Source organism: Acyrthosiphon pisum, chromosome A2 (genome assembly GCF_005508785.2).
Source record: "Acyrthosiphon pisum isolate AL4f chromosome A2, pea_aphid_22Mar2018_4r6ur, whole genome shotgun sequence".
Lineage (NCBI taxonomy): Eukaryota > Metazoa > Arthropoda > Insecta > Hemiptera > Aphididae > Acyrthosiphon > Acyrthosiphon pisum.
This window is the reverse complement of record NC_042495.1, coordinates 97451062-97464758: the sequence shown is the minus strand read 5'-3', so window position 1 is coordinate 97464758 and position 13697 is coordinate 97451062. Positions and strand designations below refer to the sequence as shown.

Genomic DNA, 13697 nt, shown 5'->3' with positions numbered 1-13697 from the left:
TTGCCTATACAATACGCCGGATAACACATTATGTTTACGCGAAGTATGTGAAACTATCAATATTTATATACCCATCATCGGTATTTACGACGACTTTTGCCTTATAGTCTATGACCTAGATAGTAGATATTACATATTAGATATGATAGATATTACATATTTTACAATTATATATTTTCTTATATTTTTGATTATAATATAATAATAAGAAACTTCAATATAAATTATTGGTTGTATAGTTATCAATACTCACTGTTAGATCGATAAGTTTCTGAGAAGCCGCGATTCTTATTTATTTGATTTATATAAATCGACAAGATTTCAGCAGCACATATAGTAATCGTTTGGCATAATCGCATAAAGTTTCAAGTCCTTATGATTTTAAACTAATATACCTACCTATGATAAATTAATAATACAATTTTAATTTTTTGTTTAAATATTATTCAATATTGTAAAATTTTAACTTTATGTCAATAAAAAAAAATGTACCTACTAGTATTTTAAACATTTTGAAGTTTTAAGTATTATAAGTTACCCTACTTAAGTTTTATAGTTATGTAGGCAGATGGAAATAATATAGCAAATGTATGGCACGATATGATATACGATTTATTAATAGTCAATGTATAAATATAATAGTGTTAAATTTAATAATACAATAATAATAAAAATTAGTCTACGCAGTGAGGCCGAGAGCGAGAAGATTAATTTGTTCTGTCCGCCGCGCCGCGGAACTCATTCATTGTACGAGAACGAAAACAGCGAGCTGGTCGTTGTTTGAGAACACGTCATGATTGATCGAATGCTTGAATTACGAGAGTATTTATTTTCTATATAATAATAATAATAATATTTATATAGGCTACGGATAATAACAATTTCGTTTGGTGGCTTTTGGCGACGCACAGAAACAGTAAAAATGAATACAAAAATATGAAAAATTACATATAACTACGCTGCAGAGTTGCGATATACATAATATTATGTATAACATCAGGCCCGTGTGTTATTATATATTATAACTGCATGACAAAATTATTACCTATTACATAATATTATGATTCTTTTTGCAGACTATAAACGCTAATGAGTTTAAAAATTACAAAAGTAGGCGTCGTTAAAAGCGATTTGATTATAAAATAGATTTAAACTAAATAATAAAAAACAACGTTTTTTTTGTTTTACGAAATTATATAATATTATTATTGTTGTCTTAAGCGACACCCGCGGTCGTTGGACTGCAGTGCGTTCTGTTCCTCGGTCATATTATTCGTTTCTTTGAATGATATTGTTGACGTCGTGTCTGAAAACAATAAAACAAAAGGCAAGAAATCAGAATACGTCTGGTTGTTGTGTCTTTCGTTAGTCGTGTTTTTACCACTCCATTGTGATTGGCCCGCCGTCAACATAAGCAAAAGCAGTTTTAAACAAAACAAATTATTATTTTATAATATAAAATAATAATTTAACAACATTTATAAAATTTATATATCATTAGGTAAGAATAGCTTTTTCAAACAAATATGTTGTTAAATGACACGTACGTGCAGGGCCGGATTTACGCTTAAATCGGCAAATTTTGTAAGAAAGTGAAAAAAAGATGTATTGTTGCTTATTAGAATTTATAATTAGGTACTTGTTGTGTTTATAATTACTAATGATCGAATTTGTTTATAAAGAAATTAATGTATTTGTAATAAATTCTACATTTTTTTCTTGGGGTAGGGGAAGTATATTTAAAAGGGCCTAGGGCGGTATCTGTTCTAATTCCGGCACTACGTACGTGGCATAGATAGTGATGTAGTTGTCCCGTACAATGAGGGTAAATAACATTGAAAAAGGATACTGAATGAGACGTGTTATGGATTAAGATAATGCCATATTGTATTATTGTATCCTTGGTATCCTTTTGGATCACACGTATATTGTGTCACACGTATTGTGTCCGTCTTACACGCATGGTAAATTTGTGTTCAGGCAGAATCTATTTTGTGTTATTAATTTTAATGCATAAGGATGAATTGAACAAATCATTAAATTTAAATTTAAAAGTAAAAATATTCTCTGATGCATCTTGTAGACTATTAATTGATTTAATTTTTAACGAGGCATGAGCATCTTAAAATAAATATTATTAAATATTTTTCATAGTTCATATAATTCACTAAAATATTTTATATGATTATTGAAACTATCATCATAAAATTAATTATTCTGAACTCATATTTGTATAAGATATATTGTATTTACTATTTTCTGAACAAGTGTCAAGCTCAAGAGTGTCTGCAAGTTCTGACAGGATCACTTTTAAAAAAAATTTTAAGAAAATATATCTAATCGACAATAACTAAAGCAGAAGAGTCCTAGTTATTCTCGGAGACGCCCTCGCAGAATTACAATTATTACCTACAATACTCATGTCAGGTTGCATGAAAAAAGTGTTAATTTAATGGTTCAATAATACAATTTAAAGGACCAATCTTATGCTACTAAATCATGTGTGAGGGACCATTAGCTCACTGTAATATTCTCGTAGCTTGGAGTGGTCAGTGTAATATTCTAATAGCCAGGTGACTACGAGAAATATTATGATTTTGCAGGAAGCAAGACCGTTTTGTTAACGATGAGTATGATGATAAGGTAGTTGATAAATACATTTGTAGACAGGTGAAATGTTACTATGTGGTTTATTAAAATATTCTTCAATAATTCGACTAAGTCCAAATAATAAAATTACTACCTACACAAAGTGTCGTGAAGTTGCTCGAAGTGCAGTGGAGAAAACACGTCTGAATACAGGCCATCTTCGGTCTGCTTTTATAAGGGCCCAGGCTCTCCTACCTACCCCCCGGTCCATTGACCTATCCATAATGTGTCGTCATGTTATCGGTGTCCTGTGTACTGCGCGTGAACCTAATCATAATGATGATTCCACGAACCGTCAATTATCTGTTGCACTCACATCCTGTTTTCTGGTTTTGACTATAATGCACATTTATCTACTTATGTGAAGAGCAAGCCCCCATACCCTGCCGTTAGATACATGGCTTGTGGTTTTGAATGTGGTTTATTATATTATTATGCTCGATTAGTCCCACCGTCTAGCGACCCGTAGGTATATTTATAATTTAGTTATTATATATAGATTATTGTGACGGTCTTTCACTCCCACTAGTGTCATCCCTTACCACCTATGTTATTATATTAATTATAGCTCGTATACTCTCACCTTGATTACCTATGTTATTATGTTCCTTATACTTGTATTGTTTGAAAGAAACGGATACTATCCGTTACAAAACTATTGATTCGTTAAAATATATTTAGAGATTGTTCATGCGACCCGGCACTAGTGGCAGTAAAAAGAAAACCAATTACTAACTATAGACATATTATTGGTGCTTATATGTAAAAATATGAAAATATTAACCGATAAAAGACATTTATTGATTTAAACAAATTTAATTACTAAGTGTATATTATTATAATATACGTCATACACACAAAAGATCGCGAGTGCCGTGCAAGTCGTGACAAAAATTAAACATTATTATCTAATTAACATTATAATATAATTTTTCCTTAACACAACATAATATTATCGCAACGCGTTAGAACATTAAATATAGCAGCGCAGCTTGTTGATTTTGAGTGGTGCGATTTCAACGTTTACAAATTTAACCTAATTATAATATAATATAAAATTAACAAGACTGTGAATTTGATAATATAATATTAACGGTTTTTTTGTGTTGTTACTTTATAGAAGAAATTAGAATATCGGTTAAGATATTTTGTTTCGCTATAGTGGATATAAAAAACTTATTTATTGCATATTATTCTTATTTTTAGTAAATTATAAATATTAGGTAATGTGTTTTAGGTTTGGACAAAGAACCGAATATATAATCATAATAATACCTACTGATAAGGGTTTTTGTTTTTGTTAAAGTTGACTATAGACGCTTGTCAATGAATAAAAAAAATTCCGAAGAAAAAATGTCAAGTGATTTAGATACCTACTGAGTATCTACCTCTCCTGCTTATGTTAGGTATTTTTGGGGTAATTAAATAGGTACCTATGTATTATAAATAATATAATTTGATAAAAAAAATAAGGCAGTTAACTAAAGTACCTAACCTTTACAATACTCGTTTAAAAGATTTTTGCATATTTTGGGGTTTTCGTGGATATTTTGGTTTTTTTTAATGCATGCGCCAACAGTGTAACTTAGTGCATTTAATTCACAGCCTTGATAATAACAATACCTATATAGTAAATTCGACGTGCCCGCTATTTTTATCCCAACGACGTCTGTGACGCTAGGTGTACGCACTATAGACTAGACCAGTGGTTTTCAACCAGAGGGTCGTGAATGATAGGTTTGGGGGGTCGCAAAAAATAATAGACGAAATGATTTTTCAATATTATTTAAAAATCAAATAAAGTGGGAATGAAATGGTATCTGTTCATACAAAACTACTACTTCATACCATTGATTATAGAATAGTCTATTCTATAATAAATGTTCATACACAGTATGACATAACTTCAGTTAGGTGGTCATCCCGTAAATTTTTTTATATTTTAATTTATTGTATAATATGTTTAACAAGATGTTTTAAAATAATGTTGTATTATACTTAATTACATTGTTAAGAGTTAATTAATCAAAATTGTATATTAAATATATAAATATTTTATCAGTAATTAAACCAAATTTTGATGAATCAAACATTATTTTTTGAAGGGGCCTCATTACAAAAAAATAAAAATGGGGTATAACAATCTGAAAAAGGTTGAAAACCACTGGACTAAACACTACCCTGTAAATTGAAATGGTTTATCGCGAATATATACGTTTCTATAGGATGTACAATAATATTATGACGTTACAGGTTTCACAGGTTTTGGCTAAAATGAAAACATTATTTAAATCTTAGATCGTAATAAAAATACGAAATTGTACACAGTCAAGTTTATTTTTGTTTAAAGTTCTAACATTGGCACAATTAGAGGTGGAAGGCGATGCTAAAAACTCTTAAACTATTAAAGGCACCAGTTTTTCAGGTAGAACATATATTTAGTTTGATAACTGCAGATAGGCAATGATTTTTAAAATTATTTTGTGCTATGTTTACTTTAATCATTAAAATAAATATTGTTAACCAAATAAGTGATATTATTTTGTTTATAATTAGGTGCTTCTTAATTATTTGTATGTATCCGTATTTTTAAATACAATATAATATAAAGAAATTTTTCATAAAATCGAATTCAATTTAAACATAATTTTCTTTCACTATCCCCTGTTGTCAAACACGTGAGAATTACTTACTCCAACAACAACAACAAAAATCGAACATCATATTTACCGATGATTAAGTCACATTATAAACATCTGACTGTAGAAGTAATACAAAAATCGTATTTTCATATTTCCTCCTCGTAAAAAACAATTTTGTCGTTTATTATTATATTTGTTTTCATAGAGTACCTACCTACCTGATGTAGATACTATTTTTAAATCATAATTAATAGAATATTGATAGGTACTAATAACAAGTTATAAGAGCACGGACATCGAATACAATATAATTCTGTATAGCATCTCCTTTATAATTGCACCAATGGGATAAGTAGTTACTAATCGTTAGTATATTATGTGCGAAAACTGAGAGACGCGTGTTTACTGCACTAAAAAAAAATATATTATACAGACTTACAGAAGCGGTATAGTAGATTGTAGGTACCTATATACATATACCTATATGTGTGTATATGTTATCGAATATATCGTTCTCCGTCGTTCACGTTACATGTTTTATGTACGTTTGGGCAATATTATAAGAGGGGAATGTATCCCTCATTCAAAAGTGCATGTTTCCGTTAAATTATAATATAAAATATAGATATGTTTTTGGCGTAAAATTGACTTAAATTTGACTCTTTCGTTTAAAATGCCTTGATGACATCTTAAGTAACAAACGTTAATATTATATAGGTACCTATATTATATATTATTATATTATAAAAAAATATAAAAGTTAAACGTAATAAAATTTTCTATGCCTAAGTCTTTACGTGTTAAATTATTTTTTTAATGCATTTTTACAATGTGCAACGAATAACGATATTGGGTGATACATACCTAATAACTATGTTTTTCAGTCAGACGGTGTAAAACGAAACGATTTGCGAATAATATTATTTTAACATTTTTTTGCACCCGTCGACTCTTGATATATACGTATCAGACAAAATACATATTCGTATATAATACTTATAATAAATACTTATTGTAATAGCACTTATTATAAATACGTATATATATATACAATATACATAATATACTCTATTATGGTACATAACATAAAATCACAACCAGTGGGTATATAATATATTAATTTATATATATATATATATATATATATATATATATACATACATAGGATAATAACATATTGGTAAAATGGTAATATTTTCCCACTGAACGTTATAAATTAGTCAACAATAATATCAAAAACAAAGTAGTTAACATAAGCCTTATGCTAAAGTTATTGTGTGTACAAAAGCATTTGTTATTGGTGTCGGACACAACGTTTCCGGTTTCGTTGAGGTCCGGCCACGCGGGATCCGTGGGCCACCGCGGGTCCACCTGAAACACCACTTGGTCGTTAGTGGTTTGAGTAAATATCAACGAAGACGGTATACGCCTTAAGTCGTTCTTTTTATAATAATAGCTATGAGTCGTAAACGAAAACGATCGATTAGTGTTATTATAGTGTTATTATTATTACCCGTCACAAGTCGCGGAAAAGCAGCGTGTCGGAAAGACAAAGATAAAATAAGATACTATTAGCTTGGACAAACAAAAACACTATCAGGGCTGTGAACATAATGAGTTTGTATGTTTTTAAAACTGTCTTATTGCGCTTTTGTAGAAGGAATTAAGTTATTTAATAGAGTTTTTTACTGCGCTAAATTCACAACCCTGCGAATAATATTTTATATAATATTAATGCACATGAAATAATGTCGTCCGTGGTATGACGTAATTTACCTGTTACACGAAGCAACGTTTTTGCCGGACAACGACTTTTGGCCCAGATTCACGTATCCTGAGTCCTGGACACGTACGTCACCGATACAACCCTCATATCCTTTGTAATGGTTGTCGTTCGTCATCAGTATGACTTCCGGTACTCCACCTGTGTAAAAGAATTTGATTTTTTCAAAACTCAAAAACCCACGGACAGGTTTTACTTTTTGTTATTAAAACCACTAAGGAGTAAGGACCGGCGTCCGAGTACCAATGTTAAGTTCCTGATTTTTGACATATATGAGTAAAAATTAAAAACGCTAATTAAATAAAAACTTCCCTACACACTTGATATTTATAATTGTTTTTACGACGATTCAGTACTAATCCACACAAAACAAAACCTAAAGTATAAGTAACCTAAGTATAGTAATTTAAATTTAAAGAATTGATAAAAATGTGTTTCAATGAGTGAAGGGTCGTCATGACTCCCAAAGTCCCTTTCCTCTGACTAAGGTAATAAATAAGCGCTGTTTTGACTTACCGATATATATCAAATCGGTGGATTCCAAGAGCTGTTGGATGTCCACGTCGCGTTCTTTACCGTATTCTGTGGTCGACCTGTCCAGTTCCAAAGACCATTCGGCCCCGTTTCCGCGGATCAATATCACGTGGGGTTCGTTGTTGTTGACGTGATGGTCCGTGGCTCGGATTGCTGGTGTCGATCTGCCTTGGAACCTGTGACTCAGTTCCACGTAGCCGTTGACGACTGCAAAACGAGACACGATTTATTTAAACGAAAATTAGTATTAATTCAATAAAAAAAAACTCAAATATTAAACTGAATATGCAACTATTTATTATTAATATAATTGACGGTTATTCGCTCACTCGAGATGGCGATGTAATTGTCGACCACGCCGTCGTTGTTAGGTTCTTGTCCTTGCCAGTACAACAAACCGTTGGCTGAATCTGTGGTGAACGTCATCGATATAGAATGTTCCCTCTTGTTCCGGTCCAGTAGGCTGTTTTCCAACTGCAGGTAACTGTTGCCGCTAAAATTAGCTGTGATGTCCAACACCACCTCTGCGAAAAAATTCCGTGTTAAAAATACAAAAATAAAAATTGTCTACCACGATCAATACACACTTTCGTTGCATGTCGGTCCCGAATGTCCGAGAGGGCAATCGCACCTGTACGAGCTCGAATCGATGTCGGTGCAGATGCCGTCGTTAAGACACGGTTTCAGCGTTAAACATAACTTCGCTTCGACGTCACACCTCGGACCACTATATATACAAACACGTATAAACACGTCCCATTTCAGTAAAAAATCATAATCATAATTATTCAATTTTATCGCAATAGGTTTACCTGAATCCGTTTTCACATTCGCATACGTATTCGTAGTGTTTGGGCTCGGTGTGGCAGTTCGCGTAATTCTTGCAGTGGTTATACGAACAGGCGTCTCCTCGAGCAACCACGCAGTCTTCAGTGTTAGCGGAATCCACGGTAGAACTTATCATGTCTAAGTCCATTCCGGACACTTTGAGCTGAAACGGAGATTTTGTTTATTAATTGGTCATATTTTGGTCTAAGCATACATGATGCGCATTGCGCCAGGTATATCAAGATGATTCAATTTTAAATGTAAAACATGGTTGGCTGCCAATTATGTTACTTGCGTCTCAACAATAACTCCAACATTACCGGTCATAATAATTATAATTTCTCAATAAGTTACTTGCGTCCGGAACAAAAAATGTACTAATTATTATGTTATTATTGTAGTGATGGACAAAATTATAAAGATAACTATGCGACGAATTAAAAATTAAATAGTTATCAAATATCAACTTATTTAAATTATAAATAATGATTGATTTATAGATAATTATTTATTTATTTTGTATTGTATTATATCATTGGGAAGTACATACAACTATAATTAAATTAATTTGACAAGCTTTGATCACAATCTGAAAGAAGTTTTAGTTTGATTATACTTTAAAGTTTTGATGTAGGTTTATTATTATTTATAAAAAAATATATTAATGCGTTATACCTATATAATATGTCAATAAATAAAAATTAATTTGACTTCGATCTTATTAACTCGCGAGTAACGTAATGGGTGTATATCGAATGTAATGAAAATGTATAATAATATTAGAAACAAAAAAAAAAATCGAAGCTACTTATATGCCAAGATTATGTAAATGCAAATACAATATAATCTATAGTGAATTTGTGGACACAATAGTTCATCCAGCTTCAATTATCTCAATAGGTTAGCATTGAACACAATCATTATATCTCCGTGATCTAGGTATACATAAGTATAAAAATCAAACATCCAGAGACTACAGGCATTACCATTTTTATGCATCCTTTGAAATTGTTCTCGACTTCCACGGATTTAGCGATTTTCACTTTGTACGAATCGTAACCGCCAACAAACAGGTGGGTTTTCAGTTCCAAGGCGTGCATGTTACCGTTTTCTATGGATCTGATTGGCGTTTCTTTGTTGACTGACAATTTGCATTCCTGCGTTTCCGTGTTACGGCTAACGGTTATTGTTGTCCACTCTCCAATTTCCAAATTTTGTCTGCTTCGCAACATGGACGTCATACCTGAACGGAATTAAAAAGTCACAACACGTCGTTTCGATAACAATTAGTATTATACTATAAATAAGATCAATATAATATTATAAACAAAATAAAAATGAGGGCTCGGAAATTATGTGATATAAAATTTTTGAAATATTATTTTAAAAGGCACTCAAAAAGTTGGAATATACAATGAAAACTAACATATTTTGACAATATTATACATAATATTATGCATATAATGCATGTTTTGATTAAAAAAAAAACCACAATATGTGCTAAAATGATTTAAATCTTAGAATCAAACTTGTACTTACTGGATCATATTCGTCAAAATAATTTTCAGAAAAAATAAGCGAATTCATAATTTAACGAGCCCTTTAGGTTATAAACTTTTAACATACCAGCCACGGTGTAGCGGAATTCCACTTGTCTATTCTTCAACGTCACTGACATGAATTGGCCGATTCCTTGGTGGTTTTGAGCGGCGTATAGAATCACACCATCAGTCAAGGATGCTGGATTGATTTTCAAGGATATCGTTAGTCTGAAATACGCGAAAACAATACGATTAAAACATTTGCCGACCGCTATAGAAAACGATGTATGTAAATCATTAAATCAATATATTTTGGGTAGGTAAGAGTGTTTTTCTTAAATACTTCTGTTGCGAAGTCGGTGCTGGGTACGCTAGATAAGATTTGCCCCCGAAATATGGTTCGACGATTTCAACAGTACGTTCGCATCTCTTTCCGAGCGTGCCGATTTTACATTTGCATTCGATTTCTTCGTGTCCGGCCAAACATTCACCGAGGCCACAGATACCTATAATAATCACAAACAATTTTAATAGCAAAAATGATTTAATTGTTATACAACGAGTCAATTTTGCTAAGTGCGATTTGGTAAGACCTCTCCAACTTACCCGGCGTGCAAACTTCACTTATCTTGTCACAATACTCGCCGCTGTAGCCGGGTTGACATATGCACGTGTACCCCTGTCTGGTTTGGGCCTCTTGGCAGATACCTTGATTCAAACATTGATTGTTGGAACAAACATCACACGTGCCCAGACCTTGTCTGTCCACCGAGTCCTTCATCAAGTTGTACGTACGGGTTTCCGATTTAAAACCGCTGACGCAACCTGTAGAGAACGGTGACTATGATATTATTATCAAGAATTATATATTAAGCTACAGTGCCAATGGCATACCAAGTTACATTAAAATGTTTTTCAAATTCGTTCATGGCTTATAGTGATATGATTATTGATGATTATGTAATGTAATATATGCACATATTGTAAAAATAGTGTACAATGTACATGTATAATACATAATAATATGCATACATAAAAACAATTTTTTTGTTCAACTTCAAAAAAAAACCTTGAATATTGAATATATTGCCGGTTTTTTTACCGTAAATGAAATATTAAATTTGTAGGTTCTTACCAATTTCATAACAATTATCAAATCATTATAATATCAGTGAAAATTGGAATTTATATTTTTATCACTTAAAATGTTGATAATTGATATATTATAAAGGAGATTTATTTAAATATTTGTGTGTGGGCTAACGTAAGTACACCACGGTTTTGTAGCAGTTGTGAGCTCTTACCGATGAATCCGGTTTGGAAACCGACGTCTTTGTGTATCGACCCAAAGTCGGGCACTCCGCCAATGTACAAGAGTTGAGACAAGTCCATTCCTTGGAACGTACCCGGACTGACGCCACGGTACGGACCGCGTTCATCGATATACATGTTACCATGTTTTTTAACCCTTTCGAGCCTAGCCACGTGCCATTCGTTCAATGTCACAGGTTCGGTCGCCTTTATGATCGCAGCCCCAGATCCGACGTCAAAACGGAACTCGGGAATGCCGTCACGGAGCCCGAACGAGAAAAAGTCGCCCGAGCCACCAGATTTCTGACCATTGTACAATATCAATCCTTAAAAAATAATATCATAAGCAACGAATTTAAAACCGATAAATAAAAGAAGGGTTATATCATTATTATAACGCAATAATAACGTACCATCGTTCATTTCGGGTTTGAAGTGAACTTCGATGTTTAATTCCAAGTAAGTGTTAAGGAGGGTTGGGAACGCTAGGTAGCTGTCGGTGCCACGGAATGAGGGTACGATTCCGGTGACGACAAGCACCGTTGGGATATCTATTCTCACCATTTCGTTTGAAGCTGTGCAAAAGTACAGTCCCGCACTCTTTTCAGTAACGTTGTACAGCGTTAAGTTCCTCTAAAAATAATGATGATTATTAATGGTGGCAAAATGTATTTTATACATCATGTCTTACGCGATCGTATATAGGTTCCATTTGAGGTCCAAATTTGGCCCAAGAATATTCAACTGGCAGCGATAGATCACTGTTACATTCTATTACAACAGATTTTCCGTATGGCGCGTACTTGGTACTCACTGATGGCGAAGCCGCATCGGACGGAGTCGCTATGTAAACGAAAAATACAATTAAAATACAGTTTATATTAAGTGAACACCTTATGTTTTGAAACACTTACGAAAATTATAATAGATAAAGCAATTCCAAGGAGCGTAATTGTATAAATTCATGATTAGACAGTTTTTAATGAATATAAAGAATTATAACTTACGCGTAACGGTCAACTCGTAATCTTCAGTGACGATGTTGTTGTTTTTATCTCGTTTCGTACATCTGTAAGTTCCGGTGTTCTCTGGCCTCACGTCATTAAGCCTGTAGCGGTTAATCCGATGTTATTATAGATTTTTAAAAATTTTAACTGAGCGGTTTGATTAAACCCATAAATAACGCACCTGATTATGGATCCTAGGTTTTCCACATTGCTTTCCATGTCGTCGTTTACTTTAGCCCACGTAATTTCACTGTACTCGCTAGCGCTTGCGCCATCGGTCCAAATACACTCAAGCTCTAGAACGTCACCGATGTACACCGTTCCTTGGCTGGGCTTAATGTAAAGACCAGAGTTCCGACCTTTACACAGTATGTATACAAGGTTACGTTTGATCATTTAAAATATCAAAACACAAGTAAGTAGGTATTATTAATATAAGACAACCGGTAATATGTATAAATGTCTTTTACAGTTTTACCTGAGTTAGGTTGAAATAATATACGTATCTATATATAATGATTAATGGTTTTTATACAATATATTGTTATGTTAGGTATAGTGCTTTCTTGATGAGTTTAATGAATTGAAACAAAAATAACTATTATAGCCGTAAGCATTTGAGCATATATGTACATTTATTTATCTAACAAGTGAATAGTACCAGTGTGGTTGATTGGTGGATTCTTAATAATCAAGAAAGCAAAATGTGTGTACCTATAAGTTAGTTATGAAGAAAAAAAAACACAGGGACAAACCAATTCTATTTTTCTTCTCCAAACACGAATCTTCTTCGTCCGAACCGTCGGAACAGTCCGATATGCCATCGCAATAATTTATAAAATTAATGCATTGCCCGTCGTTACAGCGGAATTCGTCATTCAGACAAGATGCTGAAGTTTTGTTAACATAGACAACCACCATCACCAAAAGCGAAAACCACAATAGAAGTTGACAAAATCGTGCAAGAAGTAATAAAATCATATAATATTAAAACTAAAATTTAGCTATAACATAAATTGGTGCATTATACATAAGAAAAGTAATTATGATAAAATATGTATTGTCTGCAGAGACAACACAAAATAATAACAATATTGTGCAGGACGTGTTACAAATTTGATACAAGTACAGTACATCAATATATAATAATATACATAGGCAGTTAAGGAAATATAAATGTTATACATGTATAAAATGCCTATAGTTTTTGTATTTATAGTTCTACTTACACAAAGCAGTGTTTTAGAATAAGAAGTGTAAAGCAAAGATAAATAAATTAAAAAGCGCAAGAAAATAATTAAAATGTGACTGTCTATATAGTTTTGATAGTATTCAGAATGATTCACCAAGCATGCCACCCCATTTTTGCCCTTAATAATGAATTTATTCAAATTCTTGCGTT

General features: G+C 32.4%; 1 protein-coding gene across 12 annotated transcripts in view; it reads right to left on the bottom strand.

Moving 5' to 3' along the window:
- Positions 1 to 589: 589 nt before the first annotated feature.
- Positions 590 to 13697, bottom strand: part of LOC100168636 (basement membrane-specific heparan sulfate proteoglycan core protein) — a 164780-nt gene continuing 151672 nt past the window's right edge. For 11 of the 12 annotated variants that reach the window (XM_016807846.2, XM_029489099.1, XM_029489101.1 and 8 more), the window contains 16 exons: positions 13051 to 13185; positions 12477 to 12654; positions 12296 to 12396; positions 11980 to 12131; positions 11702 to 11921; positions 11282 to 11614; positions 10584 to 10802; positions 10321 to 10483; positions 10063 to 10205; positions 9423 to 9679; positions 8421 to 8599; positions 8196 to 8335; positions 7938 to 8132; positions 7591 to 7815; positions 7068 to 7215; positions 590 to 1306 (listed from right to left, as the gene is read on the bottom strand). In XM_016807846.2, the coding sequence (XP_016663335.1) occupies positions 1270 to 1306; positions 7068 to 7215; positions 7591 to 7815; positions 7938 to 8132; positions 8196 to 8335; positions 8421 to 8599; positions 9423 to 9679; positions 10063 to 10205; positions 10321 to 10483; positions 10584 to 10802; positions 11282 to 11614; positions 11702 to 11921; positions 11980 to 12131; positions 12296 to 12396; positions 12477 to 12654; positions 13051 to 13185 (2825 nt within the window). In that variant the 3' untranslated portion in view covers positions 590 to 1269. The remainder of the gene's footprint in view (positions 1307 to 7067; positions 7216 to 7590; positions 7816 to 7937; positions 8133 to 8195; positions 8336 to 8420; positions 8600 to 9422; positions 9680 to 10062; positions 10206 to 10320; positions 10484 to 10583; positions 10803 to 11281; positions 11615 to 11701; positions 11922 to 11979; positions 12132 to 12295; positions 12397 to 12476; positions 12655 to 13050; positions 13186 to 13697) is intronic. The other variant, XM_029489102.1, reaches the window with a different exon arrangement.